The sequence below is a fragment of the Procambarus clarkii genome, chromosome 14 (genome assembly GCF_040958095.1).
Source record: "Procambarus clarkii isolate CNS0578487 chromosome 14, FALCON_Pclarkii_2.0, whole genome shotgun sequence".
Taxonomy (NCBI): Eukaryota; Metazoa; Arthropoda; class Malacostraca; order Decapoda; family Cambaridae; genus Procambarus; species Procambarus clarkii.
In genome coordinates this window covers 7,126,117-7,150,806 of record NC_091163.1, presented here as the reverse complement: position 1 = coordinate 7,150,806, position 24,690 = coordinate 7,126,117, and the positions used below count along the sequence as shown (strand labels likewise).

Genomic DNA, 24,690 nt, shown 5'->3' with positions numbered 1-24,690 from the left:
CACGCCCCACGTCCCCGCGAAGTCCCCCCAGCAGTTGTGTTCCCCCGACGGCAGCCGCTGGCGGGAGAACACGAAGGCCTGCGGCAAGGCGAGGAGTGCGGCCAGGACCCACACCGCCCGCACCATCCGCGGCGACGACCACAGGCTGCCACCCGTCCGCCACGAGATGGCGCGGTACCTGTCGAGGGCGAGGCAGGCGAGGAGGAGCGGGGAGAGGTAGAGCGGCATCACCTGCAGGAACTTGACGGCCTTACAGAGCCAGTTTGGCCCGCGGAAGTAGTAGGTGAGCTCCCAGGCGAGCTGGGAGAGCACGCTGGCCAGCCCCACCAGCAGGTCCGCCAGACAGATGTGCGTCATGAAGTAGTACGTCCGCGACATGGGCCGCGTCAGCGACGACCGCACCAGCGCCGCCAGCACCACGCTGTTGGACACCACGATCACCGCCAGCACCAGCGCCAGCACCGTCACCTCCACGCTCGCCAGGGACTCGTCCCTCACCGCCCGCTCAGGGGCGCTCACCACGCACTCGCTACCGTTCCCTGTCGTCCTGTTGCTCACACACGCGGTCCAGTTAGCGCGACTCTCCCCGCGAGTCGCTGCCTCCTGAGCCATCTCGCGGCGCCGCCCACTACCACAACAGTACCTAAACCAGGCTTCACTTGTCACATCCTCATTCACAACGGTGGTGTGGTCACCCTCAGCTCTCACTATCACGTCACCCGAAGCCAGGCGCCGGGGAGAGGTGGAGTGAGAGGCGAGGCGCCTGGGAGAGGTGGAGTGAGAGGCGAGGCGCCGGGGAGAGGTTGAGTGAGAGGGTGGCACCGAGTGAGGCAGGTGTGCAGGCGGGCAGAGTGCTGGGAGCAGCGAGCCACACTCCCACCACCTGGCTCTCCTCCGGGTAGAGTGAGAGCTGAGAGAGGCACGAGGGTAGAGGGGCTGGCGGCTGCTCCCTTGCCTCCCCCTCATTCCCCTCACCTGCTTCCGGGAACCTGTTCTGTCACAATGGGCGCATCTGTTGCATTCCTCCCGCACCTCATTATTTTATCGAATAAAATACACAATTACTTCAATTTCCGCATTCTTTTGATATAAATATTTCAAAGTCCACATTAGCTATGACAAAAAATAAATGTTCAAAGCCATTTTTAATTCCATTTACTGTCCTGAAGGCAATAAAATGTAATTAATGTTGTGCTCTTATCTGACTCCTTTGATAAAGGTCCACGTGTCTATTCTTAGTCTCCTGCTCAAGTGCCACACCTGCGGTCACAGACCACACCTGTGACCAGCGCGTGACACAGACCACACCTGTGACCAGCGCGTAACACAGACCACACTTGTGACACAGACCACACCTGTGACCAGCACGTAACACAGACCACACCTGAGACCGGAGCGTGACACAAACGCTCCGAATATTTCAAGGATATTTTCTAATACTCTTCCATGAACTTGGCCTTACGCGGCCTCCCTTCACATCCGCCTGGTCGCAGAAACTTGATATCTTCCCCCAGGAGCGGCGCCACGACGCTGGTACTCTCGCTATCTTTGTTGTATTTAAAAAGGTTAAAAATGTATATATCAAGGTAGCTTCTAGGACCTCTGAAAGTTGTAGAGGAAGTCACTTGCAGAACTTTAACGTTAAGGGCATCTAGGAACGTGAACGTTGAGATATTGGGAACTTAAAAAATAAACTGTCTCTAACATTTAACAGCATTATGTAATAATGCTGTTAAATGTTATTTAACATTAACATACCAACACTGTCCACACTGTTATGGAATGCCTTATCGTGTTATTGCGTCGCATAGCACTGGTATTTAATAGCAAATTTTTCAATGTTACAGGGAGAATAAGGTTAACGACCGTGAAGGTCGTTAACGGTCAGCACGGTGTGGCTCGTTCGGTGGCGGGAATTCTGTTAGCCAATCAGAATCACCGGGCGAGGTAACGAGTGCTGGTCGGAGCATGAGGAGAGACAGAAATCTACTCCCCTCCATCCAGTCAATATGCTGTCGTCGCGTTTGGATGTTTGACCAACGGACCCAACTGTTAGTGTGCTCCACCTTCACTAAGGAAGAGGACCTCGCGGCCTGGTCGACGTTCTTGAAAGTTATGGAAGATACCGTCTTTGAGATTTAGAGGTCGGCGTGGAGGTAACGCGCTGATTTCCTGATAGTGGTACAAATTGCCGGAAAGTAGATCATCTATAAGTGGGAGGAACCAACGGACAAGTGACGACAATTTCAGTCATAATATTTCTTATATATATATATATATATATATATATAATATATATAATATATATATATAATGTGTGTGTATTACAGACCAATTTATTAATATGAAAGTCCACTGTAAATATAATTAATTTTGCTTTTTCATATCTTCGACGTTGGAGTCTAATTTTTATGCCATGGTATTGTCTCATCTTGGGCTACGTGACGCTAGAATAATTAGTCTCGGGCTAGGTCACATTAAGCTACGTTACTCTGGGCTGGGTTACTTTAAGCTACGTTACTCTGGGCAAGGTTACATTAAGCTATACAAAGCTGCGTTACGATAGGTTCGTAGTGTAACCTAGTCATAATTTGTTTACTGCGTACCGTGAACTACGAAGCCTCTACAGTGATAAATGTTAGACAAATGCTGTATCCTTGAGCACAAACTAGATGTATGGTAAAATATAGACTGACACGAGAAGCTTAAGTAAGACGTGAGGCTCTGGAGACACGTGTTAATGGCACTGGAGATCCATTACTGGAACTCTGAGACGTCTTGTGATGGCCGCCATGATCCTTGAGTCTCGATACATCAGTACTGCGGACATTATAATAATAATAATTTATTTAGGAAAAGTACATGCATAGTTGCAGAGTTACAGTACATACATTCTGTTTGATTTAAAGACAGAGGTAGTACATACAATACCTAAAGCCACTATAGTACGCATAGCGTTTCGGGTTATATCTAACACATGGCACAGTACACGTTAATACAGCACATCCCAATGCTGCACAGTATTGCCCACTACAACATAATACACCACAGCCCAGTACAGTATTATGTGCAGCAAATTGTGTTCAGATATAAAAGATCTCGGATGACGAGAAAGGATATACAAATTATTATTTTTTAATTCTTGCACGTCTGTGTGGTTGGTGGTGTTGAGATATTAAAATACTGAGTTGTTACACTTACTGGTTAGCGCTGAGTTAAGGAGGAGGGGAAGCGTTTGCTTAGATGATTGACCAATGGGAAGCTGTGATAGCAGGCCGGCCTCCTAAGGTTTCCCAGCGTCGAGAAACGGTCGCACTAAAGTGCATTATCCTAACCTACCAGACGACCCAAAACAGAAAACGGGACAATGTCATTTTCCAGTAAGACAATAAGTCAAAATTCGGCGCTCTGTTAGGAGGACGAGTTGCTAATAGAGCTTAGCTCACCACATGTCCTCTCACCACCACTCGTATAGTGCAGTGTAGAGCTCTCACGCACACCTTTGTATAGTGTTGTGAAGTGGTGGGAGAGGTGAGAGGGAGTAATGGATGATGACTGGTTGAAGGGAGGAATGGTGGTAGTGGTGAATGATTGTGGGAGGGGTGCAGAATTATGTTTGCTGAGGAAGGGGTGAGGGATGGTGGTAGTGGAGGAGGGGGGGTGGGGTGTGAGGCATCACGCAGACAGCCTATGAGAGGAGTGGTGAGGTGGGGACACCAGTGGTGGGACGGAGAGCACAGTGAGGACATCGCGCCAGCCAGGTCATCAATGACACAGACGGTGGGTGAATCCGGATAAGTCAACACTGTGGCGGTGGGTCAACACTGGTGGGTAGGTCAACACTGGCGGGTAGATCAACGCCCGCCACGGTACACAGTGAGCCCTCTAGTGTACAACACATCGTTACTCGTATACAACCTCAGGGTTCAGTTCCAGCACCAGTAATAATTATTGTCTATACGATCTAGCAGTAAGAACACAGAATTATATGAACATGTTTGCTCATGTCAGGCTGCCAGGGAGAATAAGAAATCTGGACGATTGTTGACCAAACCACACACTAGAAAGTAAAGGGACGACGACGTTTTGGTTCGTCTTGGACCATTCTCAAGTCGATTGTGACTTGAGAATGACACAATCAACTTGAGAATGGTCCAGGACGGACCGAAACGTCATCGTCCCTTCACTTTCTAGTGTGTGGTTCGGTCAACATACGTTATTGTGACTCATCGCCTGCATCTGAAAGATTGTTATGCTCTTTCAAAATGACCGGGACAAAATAAGTGTATGGAAAAAGCCCATAAACCACATACGGATTGTGCGAAAAACTTTAAAGAACTCTGATTATGAAAGAGATGGAGGAAATGGTCTGGATAAAACTTTCACCCGAGAACCACATACGCAACTTTGTGCGAGGAGCCTAGGCTACGCCTTCCAACTTTAGAATCGCTTTTAAATACATGGATGGTGAAATATTAAAGAAATTGTCCTCGACCTTTGTGAAACCAAACTTGCCAAATGCAGCGGTTGTATGGTGTCCATATCTCCAAAAGCACATCAGTAAACTGGAAAAGCTGAAAACACACAACTAAATGGATTCCGATACTGAAAAACAAGAGCTGCGAGGAGAGACTAGAGGGAGAGACTAGAGGTGTTACATAAACCACAGCTAGACAATAGAACTAAGAGGGCGATATGATCGCTACATGCACGATATTAATAGAAATCAACAAAATTGACAAGAGGAATTCTTGAAACTTGCACGTTTAAGAAAGAGGTAACAAATTCACGTTAAGGAAACAAACTGGCCGAAAAGAATTAGAAAGCTGACTTTTGCAAAGACAGTGTTGGACGGTTGGAACAAGCCAAGTGAGGTGGTGGTGGTGGTGGTGGCCAAAACAATCAGTAGTTTCAAAGCGTTATACGACAGAGAGTACTGGGAAGACGGGACACGTAGCCCTCTTACTATAACTACAATTAGGTAATTACTCTTACAAAATCACTATAGACAAAATTATTTCATACCATAAACCAGAGACAAAAATATGCTATTGATACCTAATACGGCTCGAAATAAGATGTGTTATTTCATCACCTGAATGATTGTACTGAATTAGAAAACATAATTAGTTTCGGCAATGACCCTCTGCTTCTTACCACTGCTATGATGGATTGATTAAATTACAACCATGACACTGTAACAACCAGCTTTAAAACTGTGCACTCGCTCAAGCTTGCACTCAGAGTATCTATAAGCCTCCATCTCTGACTGTGCCAACTTGACTAAGTTGTCCTCAACACTTGCACCATCTGACTAAAATGATGACACTTGTTTTAGTCCGACTGATGAACATTAAGCCACCCAAGAGGTGGCACGGGCATGAGTAGCCCGCGAAAGTTTTTAGTCTATTTTCAGTTACATAGATCCTGAAGACCAAACCCCATTATTGTCTCATCGAAATGAATCTTCAGCTACGTTAATATCTACAAAATTAAATATCTTCAGCCAGGTTATTGTGACTCATCGTCTGCATAGGTCATGAAGAGGGTGGGACCGGCGCCGAGCCCTGAGGCACCCCAATCGTTACGGTCGTCCAGTAGAGCTCTCTGTGCACCACACTGCTCCACCCTCCACGCCAGGCAGGTCATCATCCAGGCCCGTCACCTTCCTCACACCTTCATCCTTCCCATCATCTTCTCTCTTACTTTGTTTTATTTGTTTTTGTTAGTTTTTGTTTAATTATATTACATGCCAAGGAATTTTTAGCATATGTAATTCCAGAATTCTAACTCATTAGGGAATGTTTTGCATTTAGGATTTTCTTCCTTTTTAGAAAGAGGGAGAGAGAGAGAGAGAGAGAGATACAGATACATAAATACATGCTATACACACACACACACACACACACACACAGAGTACAGACAATTAGGTGAGTACAGACCCAGGTTAGGGTTTTAGGGTTACAGTGACGACCTTCTTCCAAAGGTTACCAGCCGCGGGTTTAATGTCGTCCATGTGTGTTACGCCTTCACACACGACCTCCCTAACCCTTCCTCTCTGGCGCGCGCACACACACACACACACACACACGTTATATGTATCATTCAATACGACCATCAGGAACAGGGCCCAGCCCGTCATAGTACCGATCAGACTATGGCACAGCAATTGTCGGTATTTTCAAATATTTATTTCTAAGTTGATTAATACCTAACATTATATATTATATTAAGAAAATGACTTGCAGACAATTATTTTAGGTTAGGATCGGTCAGGATAGGTTACGATAGGTCAAGGTAGGTTAGGATAGGTCAAGATAGGTCAGGATAGGCTAGGATCGGTCAGGATAGGTTAGGATAGGTCAAGATAGGTTACGAAAGGTTAGAATAAGTAAGGTTCGCTTTGATTAAATGTCTATTGATTTTGACTGAAATAAAATATGCGAACCATATAACTCAACGAACAACTTTATCATTGCATTAGAAAATAAATATTCGAAAAACTTAATATTTCAGGAAAACTTGGGTTGTTAGGGAAGTGTGGGGTGTTAGGCAGGACATATATATTACTGGCTGAAGTGAAGACTTCCTCGTTGGGGAGCCTTGCTTGCCTTAAGGACGACCACCTGATGCTACGAAAGTTACAATGGGTGTGTGTAACCTTTATGCTTCATGCGCTGACAAAAAGATGTTGTTGAGCGTGGTCCAGAGAGTGGGCAGTGTGGCAGTCTGGCTCCAGTGTGGTCCCAGTGATAGTCTGGCTCCAGTGTGGTCCCCCAGTGACAGTCTGGCTCCAGTGTGGTCCCCAGTGACAGTCTGGCTCCAGTGTGGTCCCCAGTGACAGTCTGGCTCCAGTGTGGTCCCCAGTGACAGTCTGGCTCCAGTGTGGTCCCCAGTGACAGTCTGGCTCCAGTGTGGTCCCCAGTGACAGTCTGGCTCCAGTGTGGTCCCCAGTGACAGTCTGGCTCCAGTGTGGTCCCCAGTGACAGTCTGGCTCCAGTGTGGTCCCCAGTGACAGTCTGGCTCCAGTGTGGTCCCCAGTGACAGTCTGGCTCCAGTGTGGTCCCCAGTGACAGTCTGGCTCCAGTGTGGTCCCCAGTGACAGTCTGGCTCCAGTGTGGTCCCCAGTGACAGTCTGGCTCCAGTGTGGTCCCCAGTGACAGTCTGGCTCCAGTGTGGTCCCCAGTGACAGTCTGGCTCCAGTGTGGTCCCCAGTGACAGTCTGGCTCCAGTGTGGTCCCCAGTGATAGTGACTCCGCGTCTCCGTACTATAGAATAACAGCAGTGTGGTAATGGCTGGTCCTTCATAGGGATCTCGACTACTGAACAAGACGTGAACATGTACCTGTGTGTCCTGGGCTACACCCACACATCACCTGTGTACACCGGTGAGGCGAGGACAGTGCCACACAAAGCGTGCGTGAAACCATTACAACTACGCCAGTGATCAACAATTATCAATATAAAAATAAAGCTTCAAATAACTTAGTAATGATAAGATATTGTACCAAACAACCTTAGAAAACCCCACCCAGTCGTTCACAGAGGGTCGTTTAAACATTGTAGTCAGTGAGTATAGCGTGAGTCATGACGAACCAGCGGGCAGACGGTGACACAATAGACAACTTGAACAAATCCTCACGCGAGTAATCCCGATGTTGCCCAAGTGTTACAAGCGTGAAGCCACTTAGGACCCGCAGAGAGGAAGTAAGTACTACATTGACTCACATGTACTGCGAATGTTTATCGTCAAAAACTGCTTCACAAACCTAACTGTTGCTTCACAAGGCTAACTGGTGTTCCAGGAACCTAACTGCTCATTTAAGAAACTAACTGGTGCACCAGGAAGCTTTCTTCTGTCTCAGGAGACTAACTGGTGCTCCAGGAAGCTTTCTTCTGTCTCAGGAGACTAACTGGTGCTCCAGGAAGCTTTCTTCTGTCTCAGGAGACTAACTGATGCTCCAGGAAGCTTTCTTCTGTCTCAGGAGACTAACTGGTGCTCCAGGAAGCTTTCTTCTGTCTCAGGAGACTAACTGGTGCTCCAGGAAGCTTTCTTCTGTCTCAGGAGGCTAACTGGTGCTCCAGGAAGCCAACTTTTCCGTCAAGCGACTGATTGCTGTTTTAGGAAGCTAACTGCTACTTCAGAAAACTAAGTGCTCTTATAGAAAACTAACTGTTGCTTCAGGATGCTAACTGTTGCTTCAGGAAGCTAACAATAGTTTAAGTTGACTAACAGGTGGTTTAGGTGTGCTCAGTGAAGAATACACAATACAATATATCCTTGGTAGGTTATTGTTAGGTGTCATTAGTTACGGGTGCCAGACTTGTCAGGTTATGACCTGTTGGGTGACCCGCGGCTGGCTGGCTGCCACCCGTCATGTACACGTCCACAGTGACGGGTGAGGATGACGTAGGACTGGCAATGATAGGCGGTGGAGGATGACACCTGGTTGATACATTGGTTGATGGGGTTCTGGGAGTTCTTCTACTCCCCAAGTCCGGCCCGAGGCCAGGCTTGACTTGTGAGAGTCTGGTCCACCAGGCTGTTGCTTGGAGCGACACAAAAGCAAGATTTAACAGTGACGGGTGAGGCAGAACCTAGTCAAGCAATTTACTTCACAGCAGAGAGAAGTAATTTAACTCTTTGTTAACAACTCTGAACCACTTCTCTATGTTCTTGACACATCGTCAGAATCGGTTTCCTACGCTGACTCTGCCACTAAGGCGCTCCGCTGGCCACTGTCTTCTCTATCTTCCAAATCCATATGTTAATGACTTATTTCCAATCTTGTTTGTCTCTACAATTGGCCTTATAAATGCATCATTCTCCAGTACCTGCCAGAGTGTGCCCGTGTTCATCGCTTGACAGGGTGTCCCTGCCCATCACAGTATGGTTGATCACTCCAGTTTTAGTTTAACTTCCACTGTCCTGAGCCCAATCACTTGGACTGGTTGGTATTGAGCGACGGCCTTGCGTCTTGCTGGACCGGGGTTCGATTCCCGGCAGTCCGAGTGGATGGGTATGGTTCCTTCACCGCCGTTACAACTATCCCAGCGCCTATCCTCTCCTCATGTTCCTTCCATGTTCTATAGTCATGCTGTCGTAGCGCTTTCTCCTCATAATTTGCTTTGCCTTCACAGTTACCATGATCTCGTCATCTGGAGGAACATGGCGACTGTGTCATGGCCAAGTGTTGCCAGGCTCCCTCGTCCAGCAAGCTTTCTTGACGCACCTCCCAGTAAATAGGTACCTGGGAGTTATCCAACTGTTGTGGCTTACATTCTGGAGAGTGGCCAGTCACTAGCAAGGTGCACTTCCATAGCCAGAAGCTCTCTCTCCCCTACAACAAGATAATTGGCATAACATACTATTGATTAAGGAAAGTAAACACTAAGTTCTTCAAGTAGAAGGAATAGGAATAAGGAGGCGGTGGAAGGGAAGGGAACTATCAAGGAAAAGCGCCAAGCCATTACGACTATATAGCACTAGGAAGGGTCAGGATAAGGATTTAGGATGGGAAAGGGGGAGATAAATGGTGCCCCACCACTTGGATGGTCGGGGATTGAACGCCGATCTGCAAGATGCGAGACCGTCACTCTACCATCCAACCCAAGTGATTGGAGCGGTGTTGGTTGTCAGATCTTGGCTGAGCCCAATATTAAAGCCACAATGGCCATATAAACTTACACAGTATCTCCTACCACTCCAGTAGTCACAGAAAACGGGCGTATCTTACAAGTAACCCTGATGATCAGATACGATAAAACTGGAGGAATACATTAGGAAGGCGGCGAGTCCAAGCATGTAAGTTAATATGGAGGCGGGGCAAGTGTCCCACCACTAAGTCTGTGCCCACGTTTATACATAGAGCTGTTAGAAAGCTCGTCTTGTCAACTGGTTAAGGCGCCCACTTTTCCCAGAGCTATGTCACCAAACCTAACTAGCCACTCCTACCTCATCTTGGTGTAGTCTGTGCCTCGATAAGTCTTGGTGTAGTCTGTGCCTCGATAAGTCTTGGTGTAGTCTGTGCCTCATTAAGTCTTAACCTTTTTATATAATTCATGAAAGCCGTTTGATATGGTGCTCATTACCTGCGTCTTCTCTCACTCTTGATCTTGGTGACAAACACGTGTCTCTCTCCTGTGTGTGTCTCTGGCACTCGACCACAACATCTTGGCTTACATTAAGTACAGGGAAATATCTCTGGCCGCCTCAACTCTGTCAAGTGGCTGTCACCCTTGACAGATGGACTGGAGTCTGGAGACACACATCTCACACACCTGGATACATGATCATTATTACAAAAAAAAACGCTAAGCCAGTTCGACTGTGTAACATTTGGTAGGGATATGTCGATATGGAGCTTGGATATAGGGATAAGGAGCTAGGATACGTTGATAAGGAGCTGGGATATAGGGACAAGGAGCCGGGATAAGAGGACAAAGATCTGAAATAAGAAGACAATAAGCTGGGATCATGTGGATCAGGCTCTAGGATAGAACCGACTAGAGGAGTGGTGTCCAAGCAATTAGACGGTCGGAGATCGAACGTGGACCTGCAAGAAGCGAGGCTGCCACTGTACTGGGCTGTCCACGTGGTAGGACCGTACATAAACAAACAGACCTAGCCACCAGAAGAGACAAAATTCAATACAAAACATTCAAATGGGACGACAGGACCCCTGACGAGAGGCATCAGATGTTAGAAACGTTGGACAAAGGCTTTTGTTCTCCCGCCAGTCAAACACGGGACCTATGTGGCACAGTTGCGCGTGACTCCGACTGTGCCACACACACTCACGCGCGTGCACCATCCGCAACAGCCACTGGCGTGCCCTGGAACGTCAGTATCAGGACAACACAGCAAATGTTCCGGGATATTTTCATCTGACAAGTACTCAGATTCGTGAGCCAGATTGACACAAATCAGGTGCTTGATAAAGTCCTTCCTCGCGCTGGAGAGGCAGGTTAGCGAACCCGTTCACAGCCGGATCTCCACCGCGGCTACACTAGGGAGGGCGTGACCAGTCACCCGTCACCTGAACCAGGCCGTTGACCTATCCAGTTAGACAGGCCTCACCCGTCCAGTTACACAGGCCGTTCACTTATCCTGTTAAACAGGCTCTTAATACTCTTAACTCCACTGAGCCGTTGGACGAGGAAGTCATCCGCCGAGTCGGGGACGAGGAAGTCATCCGCCGAGTCGGGGACGAGGAAGTCACCCGCCGAGCCGGGGACGAGGAAGTCACCCGCCGAGCCGGGGACGAGGAAGTCACCCGCCGAGCCGGGGACGAGGAAGTCACCCGCCGAGCCGGGGACGAGGAAGTCACCCGCCGAGCCGGGGACGAGGAAGTCACCCGCCGAGCCGGGGACGAGGAAGTCACCCGCCGAGCCGGGGACGAGGAAGTCACCCGCCGAGCCGGGGACGAGGAAGTCACCCGCCGAGCCGGGGACGAGGAAGTCACCCGCCGAGCCGGGGACGAGGAAGTCACCCGCCGAGCCGGGGACGAGGAAGTCACCCGCCGAGCCGGGGACGAGGAAGTCACCCGCCGAGCCGGGGACGAGGAAGTCACCCGCCGAGCCGGGGACGAGGAAGTCACCCGCCGAGCCGGGGACGAGGAAGTCACCCGCCGAGCCGGGGACGAGGAAGTCACCCGCCGAGCCGGGGGACGAGGAAGTCACCCGCCGAGCCGGGGACGAGGAAGTCACCCGCCGAGCCGGGGACGAGGAAGTCACCCGCCGAGCCGGGGACGAGGAAGTCACCCGCCGAGCCGGGGACGAGGAAGTCACCCGCCGAGCCGGGGACGAGGAAGTCACCCGCCGAGCCGGGGACGAGGAAGTCACCCGCCGAGCCGGGGACGAGGAAGTCACCCGCCGAGCCGGGGACGAGGAAGTCACCCGCCGAGCCGGGGACGAGGAAGTCACCCGCCGAGCCGGGGACGAGGAAGTCACCCGCCGAGCCGGGGACGAGGAAGTCACCCGCCGAGCCGGGGACGAGGAAGTCACCCGCCGAGCCGGGGACGAGGAAGTCACCCGCCGAGCCGGGGACGAGGAAGTCACCCGCCGAGCCGGGGACGAGGAAGTCACCCGCCGAGCCGGGGACGAGGAAGTCACCCGCCGAGCCGGGGACGAGGAAGTCACCCGCCGAGCCGGGGACGAGGAAGTCACCCGCCGAGCCGGGGACGAGGAAGTCACCCGCCGAGCCGGGGACGAGGAAGTCACCCGCCGAGCCGGGGACGAGGAAGTCACCCGCCGAGCCGGGGACGAGGAAGTCACCCGCCGAGCCGGGGACGAGGAAGTCACCCGCCGAGCCGGGGACGAGGAAGTCACCCGCCGAGCCGGGGACGAGGAAGTCACCCGCCGAGCCGGGGACGAGGAAGTCACCCGCCGAGCCGGGGACGAGGAAGTCACCGCCGAGCCGGACGAGGAGTCACCCGCCGAGCCTGGGACGAGGAAGTCACCCGCCGAGCCGGGGACGAGGAAGTCACCCGCCGAGCCGGGGACGAGGAAGTCACCCGCCGAGCCGGGGACGAGGAAGTCACCCGCCGAGCCGGGGACGAGGAAGTCACCCGCCGAGCCGGGGACGAGGAAGTCACCCGCCGAGCCGGGGACGAGGAAGTCACCCGCCGAGCCGGGGACGAGGAAGTCACCCGCCGAGCCGGGGACGAGGAAGTCACCCGCCGAGCCGGGGACGAGGAAGTCACCCGCCGAGCCGGGGACGAGGAAGTCACCCGCCGAGCCGGGGACGAGGAAGTCACCCGCCGAGCCGGGGACGAGGAAGTCACCCGCCGAGCCGGGGACGAGGAAGTCACCCGCCGAGCCGGGGACGAGGAAGTCACCCGCCGAGCCGGGGACGAGGAAGTCACCCGCCGAGCCGGGGACGAGGAAGTCACCCGCCGAGCCGGGGACGAGGAAGTCACCCGCCGAGCCGGGGACGAGGAAGTCACCCGCCGAGCCGGGGACGAGGAAGTCACCCGCCGAGCCGGGGACGAGGAAGTCACCCGCCGAGCCGGGGACGAGGAAGTCACCCGCCGAGCCGGGGACGAGGAAGTCACCCGCCGAGCCGGGGACGAGGAAGTCACCCGCCGAGCCGGGGACGAGGAAGTCACCCGCCGAGCCGGGGACGAGGAAGTCACCCGCCGAGCCGGGGACGAGGAAGTCACCCGCCGAGCCGGGGACGAGGAAGTCACCCGCCGAGCCGGGGACGAGGAAGTCACCCGCCGAGCCGGGGACGAGGAAGTCACCCGCCGAGCCGGGGACGAGGAAGTCACCCGCCGAGCCGGGGACGAGGAAGTCACCCGCCGAGCCGGGGACGAGGAAGTCACCCGCCGAGCCGGGGACGAGGAAGTCACCCGCCGAGCCGGGGACGAGGAAGTCACCCGCCGAGCCGGGGACGAGGAAGTCACCCGCCGAGCCGGGGACGAGGAAGTCACCCGCCGAGCCGGGGACGAGGAAGTCACCCGCCGAGCCGGGGACGAGGAAGTCACCCGCCGAGCCGGGGACGAGGAAGTCACCCGCCGAGCCGGGGACGAGGAAGTCACCCGCCGAGCCGGGGACGAGGAAGTCACCCGCCGAGCCGGGGACGAGGAAGTCACCCGCCGAGCCGGGGACGAGGAAGTCACCCGCCGAGCCGGGGACGAGGAAGTCACCCGCCGAGCCGGGGACGAGGAAGTCACCCGCCGAGCCGGGGACGAGGAAGTCACCCGCCGAGCCGGGGACGAGGAAGTCACCCGCCGAGCCGGGGACGAGGAAGTCACCCGCCGAGCCGGGGACGAGGAAGTCACCCGCCGAGCCGGGGACGAGGAAGTCACCCGCCGAGCCGGGGACGAGGAAGTCACCCGCCGAGCCGGGGACGAGGAAGTCACCCGCCGAGCCGGGGACGAGGAAGTCACCCGCCGAGCCGGGGACGAGGAAGTCACCCGCCGAGCCGGGGACGAGGAAGTCACCCGCCGAGCCGGGGACGAGGAAGTCACCCGCCGAGCCGGGGACGAGGAAGTCACCCGCCGAGCCGGGGACGAGGAAGTCACCCGCCGAGCCGGGGACGAGGAAGTCACCCGCCGAGCCGGGGACGAGGAAGTCACCCGCCGAGCCGGGGACGAGGAAGTCACCCGCCGAGCCGGGGACGAGGAAGTCACCCGCCGAGCCGGGGACGAGGAAGTCACCCGCCGAGCCGGGGACGAGGAAGTCACCCGCCGAGCCGGGGACGAGGAAGTCACCCGCCGAGCCGGGGACGAGGAAGTCACCCGCCGAGCCGGGGACGAGGAAGTCACCCGCCGAGCCGGGGACGAGGAAGTCACCCGCCGAGCCGGGGACGAGGAAGTCACCCGCCGAGCCGGGGACGAGGAAGTCACCCGCCGAGCCGGGGACGAGGAAGTCACCCGCCGAGCCGGGGACGAGGAAGTCACCCGCCGAGCCGGGGACGAGGAAGTCACCCGCCGAGCCGGGGACGAGGAAGTCACCCGCCGAGCCGGGGACGAGGAAGTCACCCGCCGAGCCGGGGACGAGGAAGTCACCCGCCGAGCCGGGGACGAGGAAGTCACCCGCCGAGCCGGGGACGAGGAAGTCACCCGCCGAGCCGGGGACGAGGAAGTCACCCGCCGAGCCGGGGACGAGGAAGTCACCCGCCGAGCCGGGGACGAGGAAGTCACCCGCCGAGCCGGGGACGAGGAAGTCACCCGCCGAGCCGGGGACGAGGAAGTCACCCGCCGAGCCGGGGACGAGGAAGTCACCCGCCGAGCCGGGGACGAGGAAGTCACCCGCCGAGCCGGGGACGAGGAAGTCACCCGCCGAGCCGGGGACGAGGAAGTCACCCGCCGAGCCGGGGACGAGGAAGTCACCCGCCGAGCCGGGGACGAGGAAGTCACCCGCCGAGCCGGGGACGAGGAAGTCACCCGCCGAGCCGGGGACGAGGAAGTCACCCGCCGAGCCGGGGACGAGGAAGTCACCCGCCGAGCCGGGGACGAGGAAGTCACCCGCCGAGCCGGGGACGAGGAAGTCACCCGCCGAGCCGGGGACGAGGAAGTCACCCGCCGAGCCGGGGACGAGGAAGTCACCCGCCGAGCCGGGGACGAGGAAGTCACCCGCCGAGCCGGGGACGAGGAAGTCACCCGCCGAGCCGGGGACGAGGAAGTCACCCGCCGAGCCGGGGACGAGGAAGTCACCCGCCGAGCCGGGGACGAGGAAGTCACCCGCCGAGCCGGGGACGAGGAAGTCACCCGCCGAGCCGGGGACGAGGAAGTCACCCGCCGAGCCGGGGACGAGGAAGTCACCCGCCGAGCCGGGGACGAGGAAGTCACCCGCCGAGCCGGGGACGAGGAAGTCACCCGCCGAGCCGGGGACGAGGAAGTCACCCGCCGAGCCGGGGACGAGGAAGTCACCCGCCGAGCCGGGGACGAGGAAGTCACCCGCCGAGCCGGGGACGAGGAAGTCACCCGCCGAGCCGGGGACGAGGAAGTCACCCGCCGAGCCGGGGACGAGGAAGTCACCCGCCGAGCCGGGGACGAGGAAGTCACCCGCCGAGCCGGGGACGAGGAAGTCACCCGCCGAGCCGGGGACGAGGAAGTCACCCGCCGAGCCGGGGACGAGGAAGTCACCCGCCGAGCCGGGGACGAGGAAGTCACCCGCCGAGCCGGGGACGAGGAAGTCACCCGCCGAGCCGGGGACGAGGAAGTCACCCGCCGAGCCGGGGACGAGGAAGTCACCCGCCGAGCCGGGGACGAGGAAGTCACCCGCCGAGCCGGGGACGAGGAAGTCACCCGCCGAGCCGGGGACGAGGAAGTCACCCGCCGAGCCGGGGACGAGGAAGTCACCCGCCGAGCCGGGGACGAGGAAGTCACCCGCCGAGCCGGGGACGAGGAAGTCACCCGCCGAGCCGGGGACGAGGAAGTCACCCGCCGAGCCGGGGACGAGGAAGTCACCCGCCGAGATAAACCAGAGGTTTACGTTACTTTGACCCATTCCCCCGAAGTTGTCATCCAGCGCCAGTCATCCATTTAGCAGCGCAAGAACTGTCTTTAAGAATCTGAATAAGCAATCGTTCAGGATTACTTATTCTCCATATGTAGGGTAATCGTACGCTACATACGTCAGACCAATTCTGGAATATGCGGCGCCAGTGTGGACTTGTCGAGGAACATACAGCGATGTTGGTGAGCATGCCACGGGACCGGTTCCACAGCCGAGAGGTACGAGTTACAAGGGAAGACTCGACCTCAAGTGACAGGGGAAGAGATGACACGGGAAGACACGGTGATGGGGAGGAAGGAGGGTAATGGCGAGAGGGTGTAGGGCAGGTGGATGAGGGAGAAGAGTCTGCCCATGACAGAACACCCCGGTACATCACCCCTCACAGTACCAGGGCACGACGCCGTCTGGTCCAGTTTATGGGTGACCTTGCACTAGACAATGTCAGTTGCTTTTTCCACATTAACTGTGGAGGGCGAAGCAGCAGCAGTGGGTGCCACGGAAGTTTCTAAACCTGAAGGTCTAGGGCTCTTCCTGCCGCAGATCATTTTCTCCAGACACCTTCCCCATCTCCCCCAGTGCCGGATAACCGGCTGTACCCGGGCCTCTCTGCCCCCCCCTCTCCAACTTTCTCTCCTCTATTGTCTCCTCTTTACACTCTCCTACCCTATCCACCTTTCTTCCCCCCCCCCAACCCTTCCCCAACATTAACCATTCCCTCTCCTCCCACCTCCTACCCTCTATTCCCCCCCCCCTTTCCCCTCAATCTCTTAGTCTCTAATGTAATACTGTTCACCTTCAGAGTGGAGTGAATAAATCTAGGTACTCTGTCAGCCTGTTTTTACCAATTTTTGTGTGGTTCAATATTGGGTCTTATAGCCACTGTTAATAGGACAAGTAGGACCGATCCCGCCCTGTCAGTGTTCGTCCCGTACCCCAGTTCACTCCCCCTGCAAAGTTGGCCGAGGCTAGCAAACAATCGACATTTTCTCTTATATAGATGTTTACACAGTCCCAGTCAGGGTCCCAGCCAGGGTCCCAGTTAGTGTAGTACTCTGCTGACCGGGTCCCAGCCACCAGTCAGTGTAGTACTCTACTGACCGGGTCCACCTGGACAATCAAGTGGTATTTGAGTCCACAAGTTTTTCCTGTACGTAGAAGTGACCTTATCTAAGAGTGAGGAGACGAGGGAGTATGATACCCACCAAGAATTATTAATAAGACGTCCGTAACTGCGCTATTGGAGCAACTCTCGCCGTCTCTAAGGTGTACTCTGCCACCTCAGTTCCGTAACTTGCTCATAAGGGACACTGAGAGTATTACTAATGTCTTGATGGTGAAATGGATTATTATGGAGTCACTGACTTGTGTGTACATACACTGTTTAATGCCAAGTAATTTGGATAGATTATTACTTTGTGCTAGAACGAATTATCGATTTCGCGAGTCTTGTTAATATAAATATCCAACAAATTATTTTTCCTTTAGTTATTAGTAATATTAATAAAACTATTTGTTTCTCTTACGGGTGTTTTAGAATTGGGTTCTTTTTTATTTCTCAAATACACACACACACACACACACACCAGTTAACTAACAGTTGAGAGGCGGGATCAAACAGCCGAAGCTCAATCCCCGCAAGTAAAACTAGGTAAGAATAACTAGATGAGTATACTCACCACTCTGGAGGCTAGAAGCAACAGAGGGGACATGATCACAACATACACGATAATAAGGTTAAAAATAAGGGGGACGAAGATAACCTCTTCATATTGAGAGAAGAAGAACAGGAGGACACAAGTGGAAGCTGGAAACACAAATGAGCGGAAGGAATGTAAGGAAATGCTCGTGGACTGTACGGGTGGTCAAATAATGGAATGTACTGAAATAAGTTGTGGAAGCCACCTCCATCCATAATTTTAAGGCCAGCTCGATAAAGAATTTGAACGTCAAAATAGTTACATTGTAATACAAAAAGTACAAGAAGGGTAGTAGGCGGGGCCTCAAGAGCTAGAGCTCACGCCCCTGTAGACAGTGAGAGATAAGCACCTACACATGCTCACCAGCAACTGTGTGAACCTCACCAGTTGTGAGTCGGGTTGGTGGGGTGTTTATCATAGTCACGGGTGTGAAGACTGGGTTTACCAGTATACGGCCCTTGTTTATTAGGATGGGTTATTAAACGACTCCCGTTGAACAGTTAAACCAGCCCGTCCACCCCGTTGTACTTCGAACAACAGTCGTCAGCGAAGCACTTGTTCCAGAAGTGTTCGGACGTCATCAGTTGTGAGTCTGTACTGTAGCTGTAATGGCAGCCCGTCCTCCAAACAAAGATCCAAAAGTGATTCCATGCACCCGCCAAACCCCCTGTTTATGAATGAAAAGCGATTTACACAAGACTCACAACTGCTGAAGTTCGAACATATCCGGAACAAGTGCTTCACTGACGAATTTTGTTCGAATCACAACGCTATAAATGCTTCACCCACGTACTACAAATACAAATAATCGCCAACAGAACCTAAACACCTAACCTAACCTATCCTATGCCTATATATGCACAATATGCTAATATATTATAGTATTAATTTATACTTGAGAAAATTCCCGTTTTGAATGAACAGCAAGTTAAAATTTATGAATGCGTCTGTGGGGTTGACCGCTGGATGTAATGGACTAGAGTCGAGGACGGGTTGGTAATGGAGCTGTACCCAAATGGATCCATGAGTGTCCTCGGGGGTTGATCAGTCAGGGAGCTTAGTTAATAAGCACCAGGACTGACCAATCCTTATAGACGATCATTGGTGCGGTGGTCACGGTACTGTGTACGTTTAGGGGTTATCCTAGACGGCATGGGTTCAAATCCTGGCCGGGTCAAAGAGTTCTTAGTGATATATGGCTTGCGCGTTCATATATCGCTGCCATATATATATAATAAATATAAATATAAATATAAATAAATATATATAAAATATTATATATATATATATATATATATATATATATATATATATATATATATATATATATATATATAACCGAAAAAGTAAGATTAATAATTCTAACACGAATTTTCTCAATCTTTCGTACATTTCTTTTCACTGTTGGAGGTAAATCAAAAATCAATTCTCCAAAATTCATTTTTATTTCTAGTCTGACGCGACACGAGCGCGTTTCGTAAAACTTATTACATTTTCAAAGACTTTAGTTCACAAATACACAACTGAATAGAACTTACGCATCTCCGATTTTATATCTACATTTGAGTGAGGTGGAAGGGGTGATGTGGCATTAACACAAGACAGAACAAGATGTGGCATTAATAGGGTATTAATTTCATCAACACAAGACAGAACACGAAACAATGGATATTGAATTGAAGTGTTTGTAGAAAGCCTATTGGTCCATATTTCTTGATGCTTCTATATTGGAGCGGAGTCTTGAGGTGGGTAGAATATAGTTGTGTTGACTTCTTGATGTGTAGTGCCTCGCAAACGTCAAGCTGCCTGCTATCGCTGTATCTATCGATGATTTCTGTGTTGTTTACTAGGATTTCTCTGGCGATGGTTTGGTTGTGGGAAGAGATTATATGTTCCTTAATGGAGCCCTGTTGCTTATGCATCGTTAAACGCCTAGAAAGAGATGTTGTTGTCTTGCCTATATACTGGGTTTTTTGGAGCTTACAGTCCCCAAGAGGGCATTTGAAGGCATAGACGACGTTAGTCTCTTTTAAAGCGTTCTGTTTTGTGTCTGGAGAGTTTCTCATGAGTAGGCTGGCCGTTTTTCTGGTTTTATAGTAAATCGTCAGTTGTATCCTCTGATTTTTGTCTGTAGGGATAACGTTTCTATTAACAATATCTTTCAGGACCCTTTCCTCCGTTTTATGAGCTGTGGAAAAGAAGTTCCTGTAAAATAGTCTAATAGGGGGTATAGGTGTTGTGTTAGTTGTCTCTTCAGAGGTTGCATGACTTTTCACTTTCCTTCTTATGATGTCTTCGACGAAACCATTGGAGAAGCCGTTATTGACTAGGACCTGCCTTACCCTACAGAGTTCTTCGTCGACTTGCTTCCATTCTGAGCTGTGGCTGAGAGCACGGTCGACATATGCGTTAACAACACTCCTCTTGTACCTGTCTGGGCAGTCGCTGTTGGCATTTAGGCACATTCCTATGTTTGTTTCCTTAGTGTAGACTGCAGTGTGGAAACCTCCGCCCTTTTTCATGACTGTTACATCTAGAAAGGGCAGCTTCCCATCCTTTTCCATCTCGTAAATGAAACGCAGCACGGAACTCTGCTCAAATGCCTCCCTCAGCTCCTGCAGATGTCTGACATCAGGTACCTGTGTAAAAATGTCGTCAACATACCTGCAGTATATGGCCGGTTTCAAGTTCATGTCGACTAAGACTTTTTGCTCGATGGTACCCATGTAGAAGTTTGCAAACAGGACACCTAGGGGAGAACCCATGGCGACCCCCATCTACTTGCTTATACATGTGCCCATCCGGGCTCAAGAAGGGTGCTTCTTTAGTACAAGCTTGGAGTAGTTTCCTCAGAATATTTTCTGGTATGTCAAGAGGAGGACAGGCTGGATAACGATACACTCTGTCGGCTATCATTCTGATTGTCTCGTCCACAGGTACGTTGGTAAACAGCGATTCTACGTCCAACGAGGCTCTTATCCCTGTGGCCCGTGTGCCCCGCAGTAAGTCAACAAATTCCTTTGGAGACTTCAGGCTGAAGGCGCAAGGAACATAAGGAGTCAGCAGGCCGTTGAGTCGCTTCGCCAGTCTGTACGTGGGTGTGGGTATCTGGCTAATGATTGGCCGAAGTGGGTTTCCAGGCTTGTGTGTCTTGACATTTCCATACGCATATCCAGGTTTATATTCCCCAATGATCTTTGGCAGGTGGAGTCCGGATTTCTTGGCGTTCACAGTTTCGATCAGTTTGTTGACCTTTGCTTTTAATTCGGCTGTAGTGTCTTTCGTTACCCTTTGGAACTTAGTTTGGTCAGAGAGTATGATGTTCATTTTCGCCAGATATTCGTCTTTTTTAAGAATGACATATATTGGCGACTTGTCACCTCTCCTGACAACTATCTCCTTGTTCTCACGAAGGCTTTTAGCTGCCGCTTTAAGCTCGGGGGACAGTATGGTGCTTCTGTAATTGCCTCGATTCTTTCCTCCTTCTGCAATAAGTTCTGCTTGTAAGGTATCTTTGGTAGTGACCTTCTTTTGTGTCTCGAGGTCGAATATGTCGTCCAACAGAATTTCCAACTCTACTTTCCGGGCCATCTCACTCGGTCTGGACATAACATGACAGTTTATGCCCAGATTTAGGAGAGTGACTTGGTCCTCAGTGAGGTTAATTCCTGCAAGGTTCAGGAAGCCATCTCTTGGTCGTGGAATTGCCATAGGTCCTCCATATAATGTTGTTAGTTTCTTGATAATCCTTGTTTCAGTGTTCGGTCATATATATTACATAATACGTTTCTAATTTTCTAGGTGTTGAATAGACTGTTGACAAGGGTTCGACCCCAAACAAGAGTTCAGGTGACAATGCGACGACAAAGTCAACCCGTCCTGATCCTCGTGTTCGGCCTGGTCTTGGGTTTGCCCCAGGTCATTGTTGAAGACCCGGAGTCAGCCAAGTCTACGGCCTTCAGCAGGCGAGGATGGAGGAGGTATGATGGGCACCCCGGGCACGACCACACACCAGGAGGAGGAGAGGTCAGCAAGACCGGCAGTGACAGGTGGGAGAACGTCATCGGCCGCTTCGCCTCCACCACACCCCACGCCAGGACCACTCCGTGAGTACACGCTCCCTCTTCCCCTTCCTAACCATAGGAACAATATAATTTCATACAACCTCCCCAGAGAGGTGAGTTAGCACCCCGGGCCTAACGCCAACCAGTGCGTGTGGCACTTAACGCCACACGCACTTAAACAACCTTAAACAACCCTTAAACCCTCTGACAAGAGGACTTAGTCTGACAAAACTAGCGAGAACGGAGCAACTCCTCGTTTCAATGGTGAATATCCTCCCCTCAGTCAATAACTACCTGGAAACTTTGCCTAAAAAAACTAAACCATTTTTCAGTCTTGCAGGAGCCACAGGCCGGGGCCGGGGGGCGCCGCTCCTCAAATAAAAACTTGCGACAAATTCCTCGATATTTTGTTTGCGCTCGCGCATGCGCAAAAACTTGGCCTCTTATAAAACTATACTTCAAACACTTCTTCCCCCTCCAAACCTGCTAGTAATGGAGGGTATTAATACAAAATAAGAACATATGAGAATATAAACAAATATGATAAAACTGTTTTAAGATAAAAATGCACAACTGTTGGATACGTTGGTGGAGGCAGTAGCAGAACAGGAGACTTGCTCTCTTATATAAGCTTCCCACCGTCTCTTGTGTAGTCTGGAAGATGTTGACCTTGCGCAGTGTTAGGCGCAGCTTGTAGCGTAGGAAGTGTTGACCTTGCGCAGTGTTAGGCGCAGCTTGTAGCGTAGGAAGTGTTGACCTTGCGCAGTGTTAGGCGCAGCTTGTAGCCTAGGAAGTGTTGACCTTGCGCAGTGTTAGGCGCAGCTTGTAGCCTAGGAAGTGTTGACCTTGCGCAGTGTTAGGCGCAGCTTGTAGCATGTTCTGTCCCTGAGGTTTACTAACCAATATGAACTTAGACAACAAGGAAACATTTCAGCTCCTCCGCGCTTCCTAACGAGATGCTTTTCTCTTTAGTCCGGCCATGATGCTAAAGTTAACTGCGGCGAGGAGTAGTTACCAGCGTCTGTGGGCGGCCTGGCCCACCTCCGGTCACTGTGGGCGGCCTGGCCCACCTCCGGTCACTGTGGGCGGCCTGGCCCACCTCCGGTCACTGTGGGCGGCCTGGCCCACCTCCGGTCACTGTGGGCGGCCTGGCCCACCTCCGGTCACTGTGGGCGGCCTGGCCCACCTCCGGTCACTGTGGGCGGCCTGGCCCACCTCAGGTCACTGTGGGCGGCCTGGCCCACCTCAGGTCACTGTGGGCGGCCTGGCCCACCTCAGGTCACTGTGGGCGGCCTGGCCCACCTCCGGTCACTGTGGGCGGCCTGGCCCACCTCCGGTCACTGTGGGAAGAAAGACCAGGTGTAAGTCCAGGCTGGGGAGTAAAGACCAGTTATAATTAAAGACTATTTGGGCATTATGAATAGCGTAAGGAACTAAATCCAGCTCTTCCGGTTCCTGAATGGAGACCAGTCACTTCCGGCTCCAGACCGGATACCAGTCACTTGTGAATGAAGCTGTCATGAAGGTGAACACATCACCTCCGTTTTCTAATACCAAAGGCAGCCACAGACATGATTCAACAACCCGTCCTCTTAAACACTACGTCGCATTTTGACGTATAAGTTCCCCCGAGGCCAAAAGCCACAGTAGATCGTCAAAATTGACGCCATGTCCCGTTTTCAATTCGTGGGTCCGCGGTTAGGTTAGGTTCGGGCAATTTAGTACATCATTTTAATGACTTTGGGAACGTTCGAGAGGACGGGCTAATTTATCAAACAGAATGGAACTTTGTGTGACCGTATTGAGGCCGAGCTATGGGCTCGAACCCCCATCTCTGGGCTCTCCAGGTACCCGTCTACTCGCATATCATGGTTCAGTCGGTTGTGCGTGTGTCTAAAGAGGCCAGGGACGCAGGTTCGATAGTATCACAGTGCCCCAACATGTCCTCATGTTTCTCATAAATACTGTAATATTCGTCAGACACAGTCCAGTAATGGGTAGACAGCAGAGGTCAGCTGCACCATTCACACGGAGGGGGGGGGGGACACAGTCCAGTAATGGGTAGACAGCAGAGGTCAGCTGCACCATTCACACGGAGGGGGGGGGGACACAGTCCAGTAATGAGTAGACATCAGAGGTCAGCTGCACCATTCACACGGAGGGGGGGGGGACACAGTCCAGTAATGGGTAGACAGCAGAGGTCAGCTGCACCATTCACACGGAGGGGGGGGGGGACACAGTCCAGTAATGAGTAGACAGCAGAGGTCAGCTGCACCATTCACACGGAGGGGGGGGGGCACAGTCCAGTAATGAGTAGACAGCAGAGGTCAGCTGCACCATTCACACGGAGGGGGGGGGGGGGGGGACACAGTCCAGTAATGGGCGCAGACAGCAGAGGTCAGCTGCACCACTCACACGGACGGAGACGCCTCGTCAACAAACAGAAGCTGCACAGAGAACATTGCAAACACCGCCGTCACTCAACATGCCGTCAGCCAACCGTCAAACATTTACTTAACAGATCTGATAGATTAAAGTATATCTGAGTGTCCGTTACTACGAGGTCATTGGTAACGTGCGACCTCAAGGCTTCACTGAACTAGAGCGGCAGCGGTACACTTGTTTGATCACTGCTTAACTAACAACTAGTTGAGTCGGAAGGCCTGGCTCGCTGCCTCCCTCCCCCCCCCAGTATATCACACCAACAACCTTCACCAATAATACTAGCAGGTAAGGGTAAAGTTAACTGCAGAAAAATTGGGTTCAAAACTTTGACATTTTTGTATTCCTCTTCCAGTAGTTTGTTTATACCAAGTAACACATTCCTCTCTTTACTTCCTTGCTTCCTCACCTCCCTTCTTCCTCCCCTCTCTCAACACCTCCTCCTACACCCCAATATATGTCACTAGCGGAACACTGAAGAGGAGGACATAACAGGATATACACTACATGGCCAGCACAAC

The 24,690-nt window shown here is 52.5% G+C and overlaps 1 protein-coding gene across 1 annotated transcript in view; it reads left to right on the top strand.

The window, feature by feature from the left end:
• The first annotated feature begins 3,720 nt into the window (after positions 1 to 3,720).
• LOC123772111 (CD109 antigen) overlaps positions 3,721 to 24,690 on the top strand; it is an 82,510-nt gene continuing 61,540 nt past the window's right edge. The window contains exons 1-2 of the mRNA XM_069324652.1: positions 3,721 to 3,780; positions 21,465 to 21,769. Coding sequence (XP_069180753.1) covers positions 3,769 to 3,780; positions 21,465 to 21,769 — 317 coding nt within the window. The 5' untranslated portion in view covers positions 3,721 to 3,768. The remainder of the gene's footprint in view (positions 3,781 to 21,464; positions 21,770 to 24,690) is intronic.